Source organism: Glycine soja, chromosome 2 (genome assembly GCF_004193775.1).
Source record: "Glycine soja cultivar W05 chromosome 2, ASM419377v2, whole genome shotgun sequence".
In the NCBI taxonomy this organism is placed as follows: Eukaryota; Viridiplantae; Streptophyta; class Magnoliopsida; order Fabales; family Fabaceae; genus Glycine; species Glycine soja.
In genome coordinates this window covers 26,301,038-26,314,348 of record NC_041003.1, presented here as the reverse complement: position 1 = coordinate 26,314,348, position 13,311 = coordinate 26,301,038, and the positions used below count along the sequence as shown (strand labels likewise).

Here is a 13,311-nt window from a genome sequence, read left to right as displayed (position 1 = left end):
TAGGAACGCCATGATTTTTAAAAATCATCAATTTGCCATTTCTAAATTGGTGGATGATGCAATTTATCTTACCTGGTCTTGGTTGAGGGGGTGGGAAAAGGACTTTGCCATCCCGTTTAATCAATGGTCATCTTCTATGTCCTTTGCCTTCTCCTAGTTTGGGAAGGATGGGTGGTTTTTGTAAGGTCTCTAGTTGGGGAAGCTGTGTAGTTTTGCTTTATATCCTCAGCCTATGGCTTTCTTTTTGTATCTCTGTAGTATCTCTGGTACTATCCTTATTTAATATCTAATATATGATACTTTTGGCCGTTCAAAAAAAAAAACTAAATTTTGGATAATAATTAACTTAGATGAGTGGACCTCAGCAACACACTAACCCCTTGTTAAAAGCCTCCTTCACTACCAAAAATGCTCAGATACCCTATAACATTCCATTCCCTCCCCTCTATGATTTCTTTCATCATTACACCTGTGGTTCTCCAATTCTCTCCCTCAATCTCCTCTTGCCAGCAGTCCATTCTATTAAGCATTTTTCATTCCTCCACTCCTTTTCTCCTTTCTTACATCAATTTTCCATTGTTGCACTTTTTTTCTCCTCTACTCTCATAGACCAACAGGTCTTTATTTTTTGGTTCTTTCTTCTCCTATATATGTGGGTCAATGGCCCATCAACACCACCCCAATCAGTTTAACCTTGTCCTCATGGTGGAAATTAGGGAACTAACTGTGGGTATCCTGAAAATTCTCCCATTTAGTGAGAACATCCCTAAAACCATTAAGTAGTTTGTGTGCAACAAACACTTCTGCCTCTAGCCCCAATTTTTTTTTCCTTTTTCTTTGCTCTCCTAACTATCTACCATTTTAGGATGTTGCTGTGAAGATTCTTAAAGTGCAGGGTTTTGATCCTGGGCGATTTGAAGAATTTCTAAAGGAGGTATGCATGATTATTGTTTTTGATAAGTTATACCCATGTTCTTTTTTATATTTTCAAATGAGGTTGGGGAATAATTCTATATTAGATTTGCACATATAAATTTTTTTGTCCTCATTGATTGCACTTCAGTATTCCAGTTTATTTTATAGGTCTCACTCATGAAGCGCCTCCGGCATCCAAACATTGTACTTTTGATGGGTGCAGTTATTCAACCCCCGAAGTTATCAATAGTAACAGAATATTTATCAAGGTACAATAATTTCTTGAAACAATGAATGTTCCTCGCTTATGTGCATAATATAATTGGAAACGATTTGGGCTTTGTGTGATATTCTTATGCAAATAGTTTCCTTGATTTGCAGAGGCAGTTTGTATGAACTTCTGCACATGCCCAATGTTGGATCATCACTTAGTGAAAAGCGTCGTTTAAGTATGGCTTATGATGTTGTATGTCTTCGATGATTAAAACTGCTAGTCTTCCTCTTTCTATGTTTTTTTAGGCTTCATGCAGATGATGATACTCTCAATAAGACTGTGACAAGTTCATATGTTTGTCTAGGCAAGCGGAATGAATTATCTTCATCAAATGAGACCTCCTATTGTTCATAGAGATTTGAAGTCTCCAAATCTTTTGGTTGATGATTCATACACTGTTAAGGTAACTGTTCGAATATCTGAAAAACATGCCATCATATTATTATTATTCCATAAAATATGTTAATCTTATACAATATTTTGAAAATGGTTTTCATATTTCATTATATTTCATACCATGCTTCCTTATTTAATTATGATTGGGAGTTTAGTATTAATATAAATAGGGTTTTTGCTTTGTCTTTTCTTGTGTCACATCAATCCAATATCAATTTCAGATTGTACGGTATCTATAGGTTTATTTCACCATCACCTCCTTTCATACCAATCTTCCTTTTTTCATTGGGATTGATTGAGAGTTTAGTATTAATATAAATAGGTTTAGTGCTTTGTTTTTTATTTTGTCACATCGTATCATCAGTTCATGAAATCAAACCAATATGAATTTCAGACTCCATATTCACCTTTCTTTCTCCCACATCTAAAGTCCTATAGTTTCAACATGGTATCAAAGGCAACAACATCGTTCATAACCTAGATTGAAACAGTACAGTTTTTTTTTTTTTGAGAGGGAACAGTAGAGTTCCACTTTTAATATATAAAATAAAATAAAGGGATCTCCTTGTTATTATACCTCTTGTTTTTTTTTTCTGCCCATAAAAAATTGAGTTGGAATTTGAGGATGTATCCCTTGCCATGACAGTTGATGGCTGAAAGGTCATAGTCTAGTTGTTCCCCATTTGGCAGTACCTATTTATTAATGCTTCACGTTGCCTGGATTGCTATTATTTTCTGTACCAACACCCCCACTCCACCCAACCTCCCATATAGATATTGGGTGCTTACGACTATTTTGTTTAAAATATTTACTTCAGGTATGTGATTTTGGCCTTTCACGTACAAAGGCAAACACATTTCTTTCATCTAAAACCGCTGCCGGAACTGTAAGTTCTATTTATTAACTAAAACACATTCGTGTGTTAGATTTTGTTACATTTTTCTTATGTTTAATAAATATTTGATGATTTGACATTATAAAGTATTCCTTTTTCCCTCTATGAACATGTTCAGCCTGAATGGATGGCACCTGAAGTCATTCGAGGAGAACTGTCAAGCGAAAAATGTGATGTATTCAGCTTTGGTGTAATCTTGTGGGAACTAGTGACCCTGCAACAGCCATGGAGACAATTAAATCCTTCACAGGTTATTTGCTTTACCACAGTGCTTTGGATTTAGCTAATTTCTAGAATACTAGATACTGTAGATAGAATAAAAGAAATTGTGCTTCCCTTTGAACTTGGTGATTGCTGAGAATTCCACATGGTACATTTATTTATTCACAGTTAATGGAGAAAAAGAGACATATTAAGCCTTATGTTTCAACTACACAACAGAGAGCTGTATAAAAAAGTATTATTGCAAAACTCCTTGAGGTCTGTCCCAAGTATGATAAAAAAAATTATAATTGTGTAATTATTGTAGATTATATGATTATTAGGGCAGATTCTATTATTTGGACAGGTCTGAAATTAATTGCCTTTGATTTAGCTCTATTTTAGAAAAGTAGTTATTAATCTTAGACATGGGCAATCATCCCCCTTAGCTAACTTTTTTGGATTGAGTTAGGTTCAGTCTATTTCTAATTTGATATTAACGTCTATCGAGTCTTAATGTTGGGTCACTGATAGATGTTCAATCCTGCAAATTTCACTCTTCCCTGTCCATTCTTGGGCATGAGGAGGAGGGGTGTTAAGATGTCCCACATTAACTAGGAATATGGCCAAAATAGACTTTAAGAATTGGAAAACTCTCCCCCTTTGAGTTAACTTTAAAGGTTGAGTTAGGCCTAGTCTATGTAATCAATAGCGGCTGTCACGCTGGTGTGGAGTGGAGTGGCCCTTGGCCACGACAAGTCCACCTGTTGTGGAGCAGTTTAAAGGAGCTGTGGTCGTTGCTGCAATCGCAGCGGTGCGGGGCGGTGCTGTTGCGGTCTGTGTTGCAGTTTCGAATGAAAACCTGAAAATACTCGTGCTGTGGACCTCCCTCTCTTCCACTTGAGTGTTGTGAGTTTCACTTTAACAGTGGTGGCATGAGCAAACAGAACGTGGATAGATGGATCGGGTCTTAGGGTTTTAACCTTTTAGGGTGTTTTTTTTCCTCTTTTCTAACCTATTTGGCCTTGGGCGTCAATTCCACCCACCATCTATCTGCCAGATATTCTTATAAGTGTGACTTTTAAACTTGTTACCTGGACTGCTATGCGGTAAAACAAATATGTGAACTGTTAATATCATAAACTAAATAATTATAATAATAATACTAGTATTAAAAATGTAAAACATACTATTTTAAAAAATATAATATGATAAACTTTATAGAGCATAATATATGATACAATAAATAAAAAGTTATAGTAATAAAAAATAAATTAAACATAATATATAATATAAGAAGCTAAATAATAAAAAATTCTAAATCATATAATATATATTTTAAAAAATTTCAGAATATGTGAAAAAAATATATTAAAATAGCATTTATCCCGCTATACGCTATTTCACTTTAGGGGTCGGCCACTCCGTGCCGCAATGATGGGATTGACAACTATGTGCCTAGTCCAATTTTAATATGGTATCAGCTAGTGAGTTCCAATGTTGGATCACCTGCATGTGTCTTGTCCTACAAATTTTGTGCCCATTTTGGTGTGATAAGGCTCTGTTTGTTGTAATAGTTTTCCCCTAGGAGAATTAAATTTGAGAGCAACATTTAAAATAATAGGCTTAATTGCAAAAATAATTCCCCCTATTTTTCCCAACTTACTAAATTGGTCCCCTATATTTTAATTCACTACTAGAATTCCTCTTTTTTTCCAAATTGACTATTTGAGTCCCCATGGTTAAAATTGTACATTGACTGTTAACAAAAAACATTGACTGTCACATATTACTATCTAATTAATGACACGTGACAAGTCAACAACCAATTACATAATGACATATGACAGTCAACATTTTTTGTTAATAGTCAACGACCAATTTTAGCCATGGGGACTCAAATAGTCAATTTGAAAAAAAAGGGGTACTCTGAATTAAAATGTAGGGGACCAATATAGTGAGTTGGGATAAATAGGGAAACTATTTTTGCAATTAAGCCAAAATAATGAGTGGTTAACAATGTTTAAAGAGTAGTAAAAGGGTTATCTCTATATTGACTTGATTGACCCTTTTTTTATTAATTATTCATAAAGTGAATGACTTGGGTAATGGCCTTACTAATGGAGTTTCCCTGGTACAAATGTTGATGGCTTGAGCAGCTTTGTTCCAGAATTTCTCTTTTTTTACTTCGTTGTTTTATGTTTTGTATTTTTCTAAGGAGGATTCCTTATCTTACCTTCTGTTTGTAATTTTTTCCTATCATCTTATTAATTTCTTCTTTTAAAAAAATGTTATTCCTTACCTGAATATTTTGTCCAATTCTCATTATAATTCATCTACTTAAATTTAGAGGCTCATCAGGGGCTGTTAGCGGTTTTAATTGATCATTTTCCTGGATCTCATTTTTTCACTAGCCTCTCTTTCCGTACATCATGTTTTATAATATGCATCAAGTGGATTTTAATTTGATAACCAGAATGCGATTAGTGTAGGTTGTTGCAGCTGTTGGTTTTATGGGCAAAAGGCTAGAGATTCCAGGGCATGTGAATCCTCAAGTGGCTGCCTTGATTGAGCTCTGCTGGGCCACGTAAGTAGATTAAATAAATAATTTTTGATTCTTTCTTTATAGATGAAATTTTGGGTCATGGATGGTTGTTCTGTTCTAGGGTCAGGGTAGTAGCCCATGCTAAACAAGTACTTATAAACATGGTTGCCAAATGGCAGTGCCATGGAGAATGGCGTGGTATATTTTATGCCAACTGCCATAGGCAATTTTGTGAAGGGAGCCCTGCAATGGGGACACCATAGGCTGCAATGGTGTGCTTATATGGTGGAAAATTTGCCTTCCACCATATTCTGCCATCCACCATTGATAACACTGTTTAAGTGCTTATAAGTAATTGCAAATTAGAAGTTACCCATCAACAATGGCCCTGGTAGATTCGAACCCCGACCAACATAATTAACATGATTCTCCCTTACCATTTGTACCAACCAATGTTGGCCAACTAATATTAATTCTTTGTTGAACAGATTCTGACACTTGTAATACCTTGTCTTAATGTTGAATCTGAAATTATAGTATGATATTCAAGCAGCCCATATTTCAAACTCCATTACAATCATTCTATTTACTATCTGTTGGTGCTGTAGGGAACACTGGAGACGACCTTCTTTCTCCTATGTTATGAAATGTTTGCAGCAAATAATTGCTGATGCTAAAGGGTGAACAAGTTTACCCTGATAATCTTCAACCTGTATACAGACAAGAAACAGCAATATTGAACAGAAAAATAAATGGGATTCCAGTTTATTCAGGTCAGGTGCTTCCTAATTTGAATTTATATATGTGCTGCATTTTATTATTTAAAGAGTTGAAAGATCTAAAGATCTTGTTAGAAATATTGTGCATAGGAAAATATGAGTTGTATGTATATTTATGGTAATTAGGGTAATAGTTTGTATTAATGACTCTAATTATAGGCAAGAGTCTCTGCTGTGTAATTTAGATACGCATTTCACATTTTCACCACATGTTATCTAGAGCCTAAATGAGAGGCAATCTGTGAATAATCAAAACTACCCCCCCACCCTGCATTAGTTATGCTAAAATATATACCTTACATGTGATTTTCCATGAAAAGATGATGATGTTTATTGCATATCAGATTTTGCTGATTTGTGTATATGTTTGGTTTGACAGGAAATTGCTGAAGAATTACAATATACCGTTTTATAGAGTAACCTACGAATTTTTGTTGTATATGCTATTTATATAATCATTACTCACATTGTCATATATATTACTATTTGCTTTGGATGTACCTATAATAATCGTATGACACTGGGATTCTAATTTATACATATAAGAATTATTTTTATCTTTTAAAAGAAATAATAATAAAGTTTCCTTTCCCCCCATCATTGTTATTACACTAGGAAGGATAACTGTACATGAACACCCACTAACATTGCAATTCTGCACTCGCAACCCATTTTTGTAACATCCCATTATTATTATTACCATCTCAGCTATATTTTTATCTTTGCTTAAATAGTTATTGAAGTTTACATTAATTTATTTTGCGAGCATGTTAACCGAATAAGTATTTTAGAAATGTTCATTTTATATAATCTTCAAATTCTTAGTTTATATTTGGTAAAATGTTAAAGCGATGTTTAGTATACTTTAAAAAAATATTAGGATGAGGTAAAAGAAAATGATATATTATCATTTCAATCGAAAAGATGCAGATAAGAACAGAAAACACTTCCGCTTCTTTTTATTTCATTCTGGTTGATTTACATACTAAGATTAACTAAGTAATTAGTCTTTAAACTTTTTAAAAATTTGGGTTTTAATCTCTAAATAAAAGTTTAATTGGTCACAATTCTTCAACTTTTTTTCATTAAATGTTTTAGTCCCTAATAAAGAATTTAGCCTGTTAAAGTTTTTTAACTTTTAAAATATTTGACTTTTTAATCCTTGAAATCTAATAAATCATTAAAATAATGTGATTCAAACTTTTGTTCCTGCGCTAATTTTTTTGGGATATGCTAGGTGCACACAACAATTTTAGTGAATGGACCATTTTGTCCTTTAAGTAAAAATTTAAAAAAGGCGCTCCTCTTCCCAGAATCACTTCCTGCTGCTTCTTTTCTTCTTCCTCCGTGCTTCTTCTCTGCGAGACCAGCGAGCCCGGCTGCTTCTTCTTCTCTGCGAACCATGCCTTTTGCCTTTGAGGTAGGTGTCCTTAACTTGCCTTTGCCTTTATTATGCAGTGTAGTTGTAGCATTTAGGGTAGGATAGTAGAACCTTAGGTTAGTGGAACCTTAGGGTAGAAGACGCCTGGAAAAATGGGGAAAGGAGTGGTTACGGTGACGGCTTCTGGAAGATCCGTTTAGGGTTCTTCTAGAACTTCTGGAAGGTGTTCCGGAAGATTTCTGGAAGAAGGGTTTTTCCGGAAGTATTGAAAGGTCTTCTGGAAGAACCGATCTTTCGAAAATCTTCCGGAGTATCTCTTCGGAAACTTTCTGGAAGAAGTAGTTCTTTCGGAAAGTTTCTGGAAGAAGGGTTCTTCCGGATGACCTTTCAGTACTTTCGGAAGCACTTTCCGGAAGAATCACTTCTTCCGAAAGTTTGTTTTTTTTTTTTAAATATTGTTTTTTTTTAAATATTCCTTTGTTTTTTTTTAAATTAGTGTATTTTATTTATAAATAAAGTTGGTTATTTGTATAAATTAAGTTGGTTATTTTTGTTAATTGGTTTTGTTTATTTTTTATATGATTTTAGTTGAGTATTTTACTAATTATTTAATTTTAAACTAGTTATGTTTTTTTTTATAAATGAAGTTGTTTATTTTTATAAATAAAGTTGTGTGTGATTTAGAAATTATTTTTTAAATACTAATCATGTTTTATAAATGATATAAATTAAGTTGTGTATGTTTTGAAATTTTTTTCCCATTTTTGTTTTATTTTTATATATAATTTTAGTTGTGTATGTTTATTAATTATATATTTTGAAATTAGTTGTGTTTTTTTGTTTATAAATAAAGTTTTTTATTTTATTATAAATAATGTTGTTTATTTTATTATAAATGAAGTATTTTTTTTATAAATTACTTTGCGGATGTTTACTAATTAATTATTTTTACATTAGTTTTTTTTTTATAAATGAAGTTGTTTATTTTTTTTAAAATTAAGTCATGGATGTTTACTAATTAATTATTTTTACATTAGTTATGTTTTTATTATAAATGAAGTTGTTTATTTTTTTTAAGTTAAGTTGTGGATGTTTACTAATTAATTATTTTTATATTAGTTGTGTTTTTTTTATAAATGAAGTTGTTTATTTTTTTTAAGTGGATGTTTACTAATTAATTATTTTTACATTAATTGTGGTTTTTTATAAATGAAGTTTTTTATATTTTTTAAATTAAGTTTTGGATGTTTAGTAATTAATTATTTTTATATTAGTTGTGTTTTTTTTATAAATGAAGTTGTTTATTTTTAAAAAAAATTAAGTTGTGGATGTTTACTAATTAATTTTTTTTACATTAGTTGTGTTTTTTTTTTATAAATGAAGTTTTTTAATTTTTTTTTAAATTAAGTTGTGGATGTTTACTAATTAAGTTTTTTTTTACATTAGTTGTGTTTTTTTTTATAAATGAAGTTTCTTATTTTCTTTTTAAAAATAACTTGTGGATGTTTACTAATTAATTATTTTTACATTATTTGTGTTTTTTTTTATAAATGAAGTTTTTTATTTTTTTTTAAATTATGTTGTGTATGTTTTCAAATAATTTGATTTAAATTAGTCTTATTTGTTTATAAATAAACTTGTTTTATTTTTATAAAGAAAGTTGTGTATATTTTGACCGAAAAAAATATTGTTCCTCATGATTTGTAGATCATGGCTAGAATACGAGGTTTAGGTCGTGCTATAGGTAGACTTATAGACAGAGATAGACATGATGACCATGATGCAGCTGATGTTCCCGAGAGGCGTAGGCCTACTGCCTCAGCCCGTAGGCAACGGGTTCATCAAATGACTGCGGATGCACCTGATATGGCTGAGGATGTTGCTGACATGACTAAGGATGTTCCTGATCTGGCTGAGGAGGCACTTGAGATGATTGCGGACGTACAGGGTACTGATGGTGCTAAGGGGTCAGATGTTGATGATGTTGAGGGATTCCTTGGTGAGCCACGTGACCCGTCAGTACTGACATCATTTGCGGACCATGTTGCTCACGCTGTTTGGAGTGGACAGGTATTTTAATTTGTTAATTATTTATCATTGTTGATTTGTTTTTCATTAATTTTTTTTAATAATTGTATAATTTGTACTTCAAATTAGGAACATCCTGATTTGAAGTTGGTGTCACATGGGAGGAAGGTGACATTGATTGGAAGACCAGTGCTTGAGATTGAAGGACTGGTAGGTGCTACAGGATTAAGTCCACTGATCGATTGTTCAGTTGTTACTGGCGATCTTGGACTTGTATCCGCATTTGTGGAGAGGTGGTACAGCGAGACCAGCACCTTCCACCTTTCGGTAGGAGAGTTGATGATCACATTGGATGATGTGTCGTCACTCCTCCATTTGCCTATCACTGGCGCGTTGCACAATTTTCATGCTCTTTCTGCGGAGGAGGCGATCTTTTTGTTGACCGAGTTGCTAGAGGTGTCTGCTGAGGAGGCTAGAGCCGAGACAACACGATCACGTGGAGCATACGTATGACTGGGATGGGTTTGAGACATTTATGAGATGAGATGTCAGGCCCGACGGTGGATTATAGCAGCTCGTGCTTATCTGCTGCACCTGGTCGGTTGCAGTGCAACATATGTTCATGTGGTGCACCTAGACGCTTTTCGCAACCTGGGTCTGAGTGGTGGTTATGCTTGGGGAGTTGCCGCGTTGGTTCATATGTATGACTAGTTAGATGAGGCTTCTTGGACCACCACACGACAGATTGCTGGGTACCTGACTCTACTACAGGTAAATTTTGTGTTTTTAAATATGTTACGTTCGATTATGATTTAAACATGTTTTATGTTATGTTAACCTCAGTTTTTTTTGTAGTGCTGGATCTATGAGCACTTTCCTAGTGTTCATCAGTGCGTCGCAGATGATGCATACCAGGAGATGTCCTCACGTGCTTCCCGGTGGCTGACGTCGAAGGCGCATATGAAGGGAATCACAGGAGCACCTTACAGGGCACGTTGTGATGCTTTGACCGTCACAGATGTGTCCTGGTTGCCTTACACTAAGCATCAGGGGGTTAGGGCCTTTGAGCTTATTTCATCATTCCAGGGTCAGCTGAGATGGGGTCCTATGGTGGTCACAGCTCGACCAGAGAGGGTGGTATGATAGTTTGGTTATATTCAGAGCATCCCTCCGCCGCCTGTTAGTGCTCGATTGTCACATGATGATATAGATGACAGGTGGATGCATTTTGCGGACCACATACTAGCTGTGGGTGAGCTTTGTCTAGTGCCTGGGCAGGTATCTGCGGATTACATGGAGTGGTTTTTCTGGATATCTCACCTATTCATGATACCGACCCAGGCAGGTGACCAGCCTAAAGATGCACCAGCAGCAGACCCTGAGGAGTACATATAGCCGCCCAGCCCTCCACATCCAGTGGTAAGATTTGTCGCGCGTTTAATGTTTGTTGAGTTGTTATGTATTTTAAATTTTATAATAAATGTTTTTAATGACTGTCATAGGATGATTATGACGGCTATGAGGTGATTGCACAGAGGTTGGAGCGTGTGCTCAACCTTAGGATGGTCACTGCAGGCATAGAGTTATATGATATTATGCAGGATTGCCTGACGATCGCCAGAGGGGGAGCCAGTGCTGATGGAAGTGTCAGGGCTCGACAGAGACGGCGCACAGAGCATTGATTATTGTATTTATTTTTTGTTTTGTTGTTGACATGAATTTTTGTATTTGTTACACTTTTTAATTTAATATAGTTGACTTGTTTTGTACAATTTATTATTTTATGATATTGACGTATCGATTCTGATTCCAATCGTGGTCCTTAAGCGAAGTTTTGGAGTGTTTTAATTTTTTTTTAAAGTGAAGCTAAAATCATGAGTTTTGTTCGTAAGAATTACATTAAAAATAAATGTTTTTATAAGAGAGGCATGAAATCCAAAAAAATAGAAATCAGATCCTTTTTTTTATGTTCAAGTACCCATGTTTGGGTTTTTTTTTGTGGGTGTGCGAGTGGCGTAAGACATCGGAGGGGCGTTATTTGTCATGTTTGGACGTCAAAGAACACAAAAAAATTATTGCCTTTCCCAGGTTCCATCAAATTACACCTAAAAAAAGAGCCAGAAAATCCAAAAAAATGAGAATGAGACCCTTTTTTTATGTTCAAGTACCCATGTTTGGAGTTTTTTTCCGTGGGTGTGCGAGTGGCGTAAGACAATGGAGGGGCGATATTTCTCATATTTGGACGTCAAAGAACCCAAAAACATTATTCCCGTTCCCCGGTTCCATCAAATAACACCTAAAAAAAGAGCAAGAAAATAAAAAAAAATAGGAATCCGACCCTTATTCATGTTCAAGTACCCATGTTTGGGGTTTTTTTTCTGTGGGTGTGCGAGTGGCGTAAGACAATGGAGGGGCGATATTTCTCATGTTTGGACGTCAAAGAACCCAAAAAAATTATTCCCGTTCCCCGGTTCCATCAAATAACACCTAAAAATCCAAAAAAATAGGAATTCGAGCCTTTTTCATGTTCAAGTACCCATGTTTGGGGTTTTTTCCGTGGGTGTGCGAGTGGCGTAAGACAATGGAGGGGCGCTATTTCTCATGTTTGAATGTCAAAGAACCCAAAAAAATTATTCCCGTTCCCCGGTTCCATCAAATAACACCTAAAAAAAGAGCTAGAAAATCCAAAAAAATAGGAATCCGACCCTTATTCATGTTCAAGTACCCATGTTTGGGGTTTTTTTCCGTGGGTGTGCGAGTGGCGTAAGAAAATAGAGGGGCGAAATTTCTCATGTTTGGACGTCAAAGAACCCAAAAAAATTATTCCCGTTCCCCGGTTCCATCAAATAACACCTAAAAATCCAAAAAAATAGGAATCCGAGCCTTTTTCATGTTCAAGTACCCATGTTTGGGGTTTTTTCCGTGGGTGTGCGAGTGGCGTAAGACAATGGAGGGGCGCTATTTCTCATGTTTGAACGTCAAAGAACCTAAAAAAATTATTCCCGTTTCCCGGTTCCATCAAATAACACCTAAAAATAGAGCCAGAAAATCCAATAAAATAGGAATCCGACCCTTTTTCATGTTCAAGTACCCATGTTTGGGGTTTTTTTTTCCGTGGGTGTGCGAGTGGCGTAAGACAATGGAGAGGCACTATTTCTCATGTTTGGACGTCAAAGAACCCAGAAAATTATTCCCGTTCCCCGGTTCCATCAAATAACACCTAAAAAAAGAGTCAGAAAATCCATAAAAATAAGAATCCGACCCTTCTAAGTATGCGTAATGTTTTAAGGTAAAACATTTAAAATAAATTATCTTTGGACCATTGAAACAACACATTGAACTTTATTATGGGATTTAAACACGCCGTAAACAGATAAAGGTTACATCAATGAAAAAGCAAAAAAATAAACATTGCATTCAGTTGTTTAGCTATGTCGCAGTCACCTCGTCTTCGATTTTCACAACATATTTAGTAAAGACAGCTAAAATTTCTATTGGCCCATATTTTTCCCAGTAGTTAGATTGTACTAACACCTTCAGCAGTTCTTCGTTGGTCCTCAGCTCATTTATTTCATATTTTATAAGCGTATCTGAATACTCAAACCGACCTGGTTGGCGGAAAAACAATCGTCTTACCGTTTGTGATTTGTGAATTCCAAGAGGGGGAATTCCTTTAGGTGCAACTTGCTTTATTAAATTCTTCAGTTCATCGATGGTACATGTTGAAGGAATTTGAAATTTCTTAGGATTTTTTCCTGTGAACGCGCATCCAACAAATTTGTTCTACGGTGGCATGTTCCATTTCCCGTTGTAATACAGGATCGCGTCATGAGTACCGAGCATAATGCATTGAAGTAAGTTTATTATTCCACCCGGTGTTCTTCCAACGGTGCATA

The 13,311-nt window shown here is 34.9% G+C and overlaps 2 protein-coding genes across 3 annotated transcripts in view; both read left to right on the top strand.

The window, feature by feature from the left end:
• LOC114391630 (serine/threonine-protein kinase CTR1-like) overlaps positions 1-6,603 on the top strand; it is a 32,529-nt gene extending 25,926 nt beyond the window's left edge. Inside the window, exons 9-17 of one of the 2 annotated variants that reach the window (XM_028352615.1) lie at positions 866-934; positions 1,084-1,184; positions 1,297-1,381; positions 1,494-1,592; positions 2,404-2,472; positions 2,600-2,731; positions 5,175-5,269; positions 5,836-6,000; positions 6,386-6,603. In XM_028352615.1, the coding sequence (XP_028208416.1) occupies positions 866-934; positions 1,084-1,184; positions 1,297-1,381; positions 1,494-1,592; positions 2,404-2,472; positions 2,600-2,731; positions 5,175-5,269; positions 5,836-5,911 (726 nt within the window). In that variant the 3' untranslated portion in view covers positions 5,912-6,000; positions 6,386-6,603. The remainder of the gene's footprint in view (positions 1-865; positions 935-1,083; positions 1,185-1,296; positions 1,382-1,493; positions 1,593-2,403; positions 2,473-2,599; positions 2,732-5,174; positions 5,270-5,835; positions 6,001-6,385) is intronic. The other variant, XM_028352621.1, reaches the window with a different exon arrangement.
• Positions 6,604-9,097: 2,494 nt separating this feature from the next.
• On the top strand, positions 9,098-11,097 carry LOC114374132. The gene is made up of 5 exons (XM_028331737.1): positions 9,098-9,457; positions 9,545-9,922; positions 10,127-10,186; positions 10,271-10,552; positions 10,918-11,097. The coding sequence occupies exons 1-5, from the start codon at positions 9,098-9,100 to the stop codon at positions 11,095-11,097; spliced, it is 1,260 nt and encodes a 419-aa protein (XP_028187538.1).
• Positions 11,098-13,311: the final 2,214 nt, after the last annotated feature.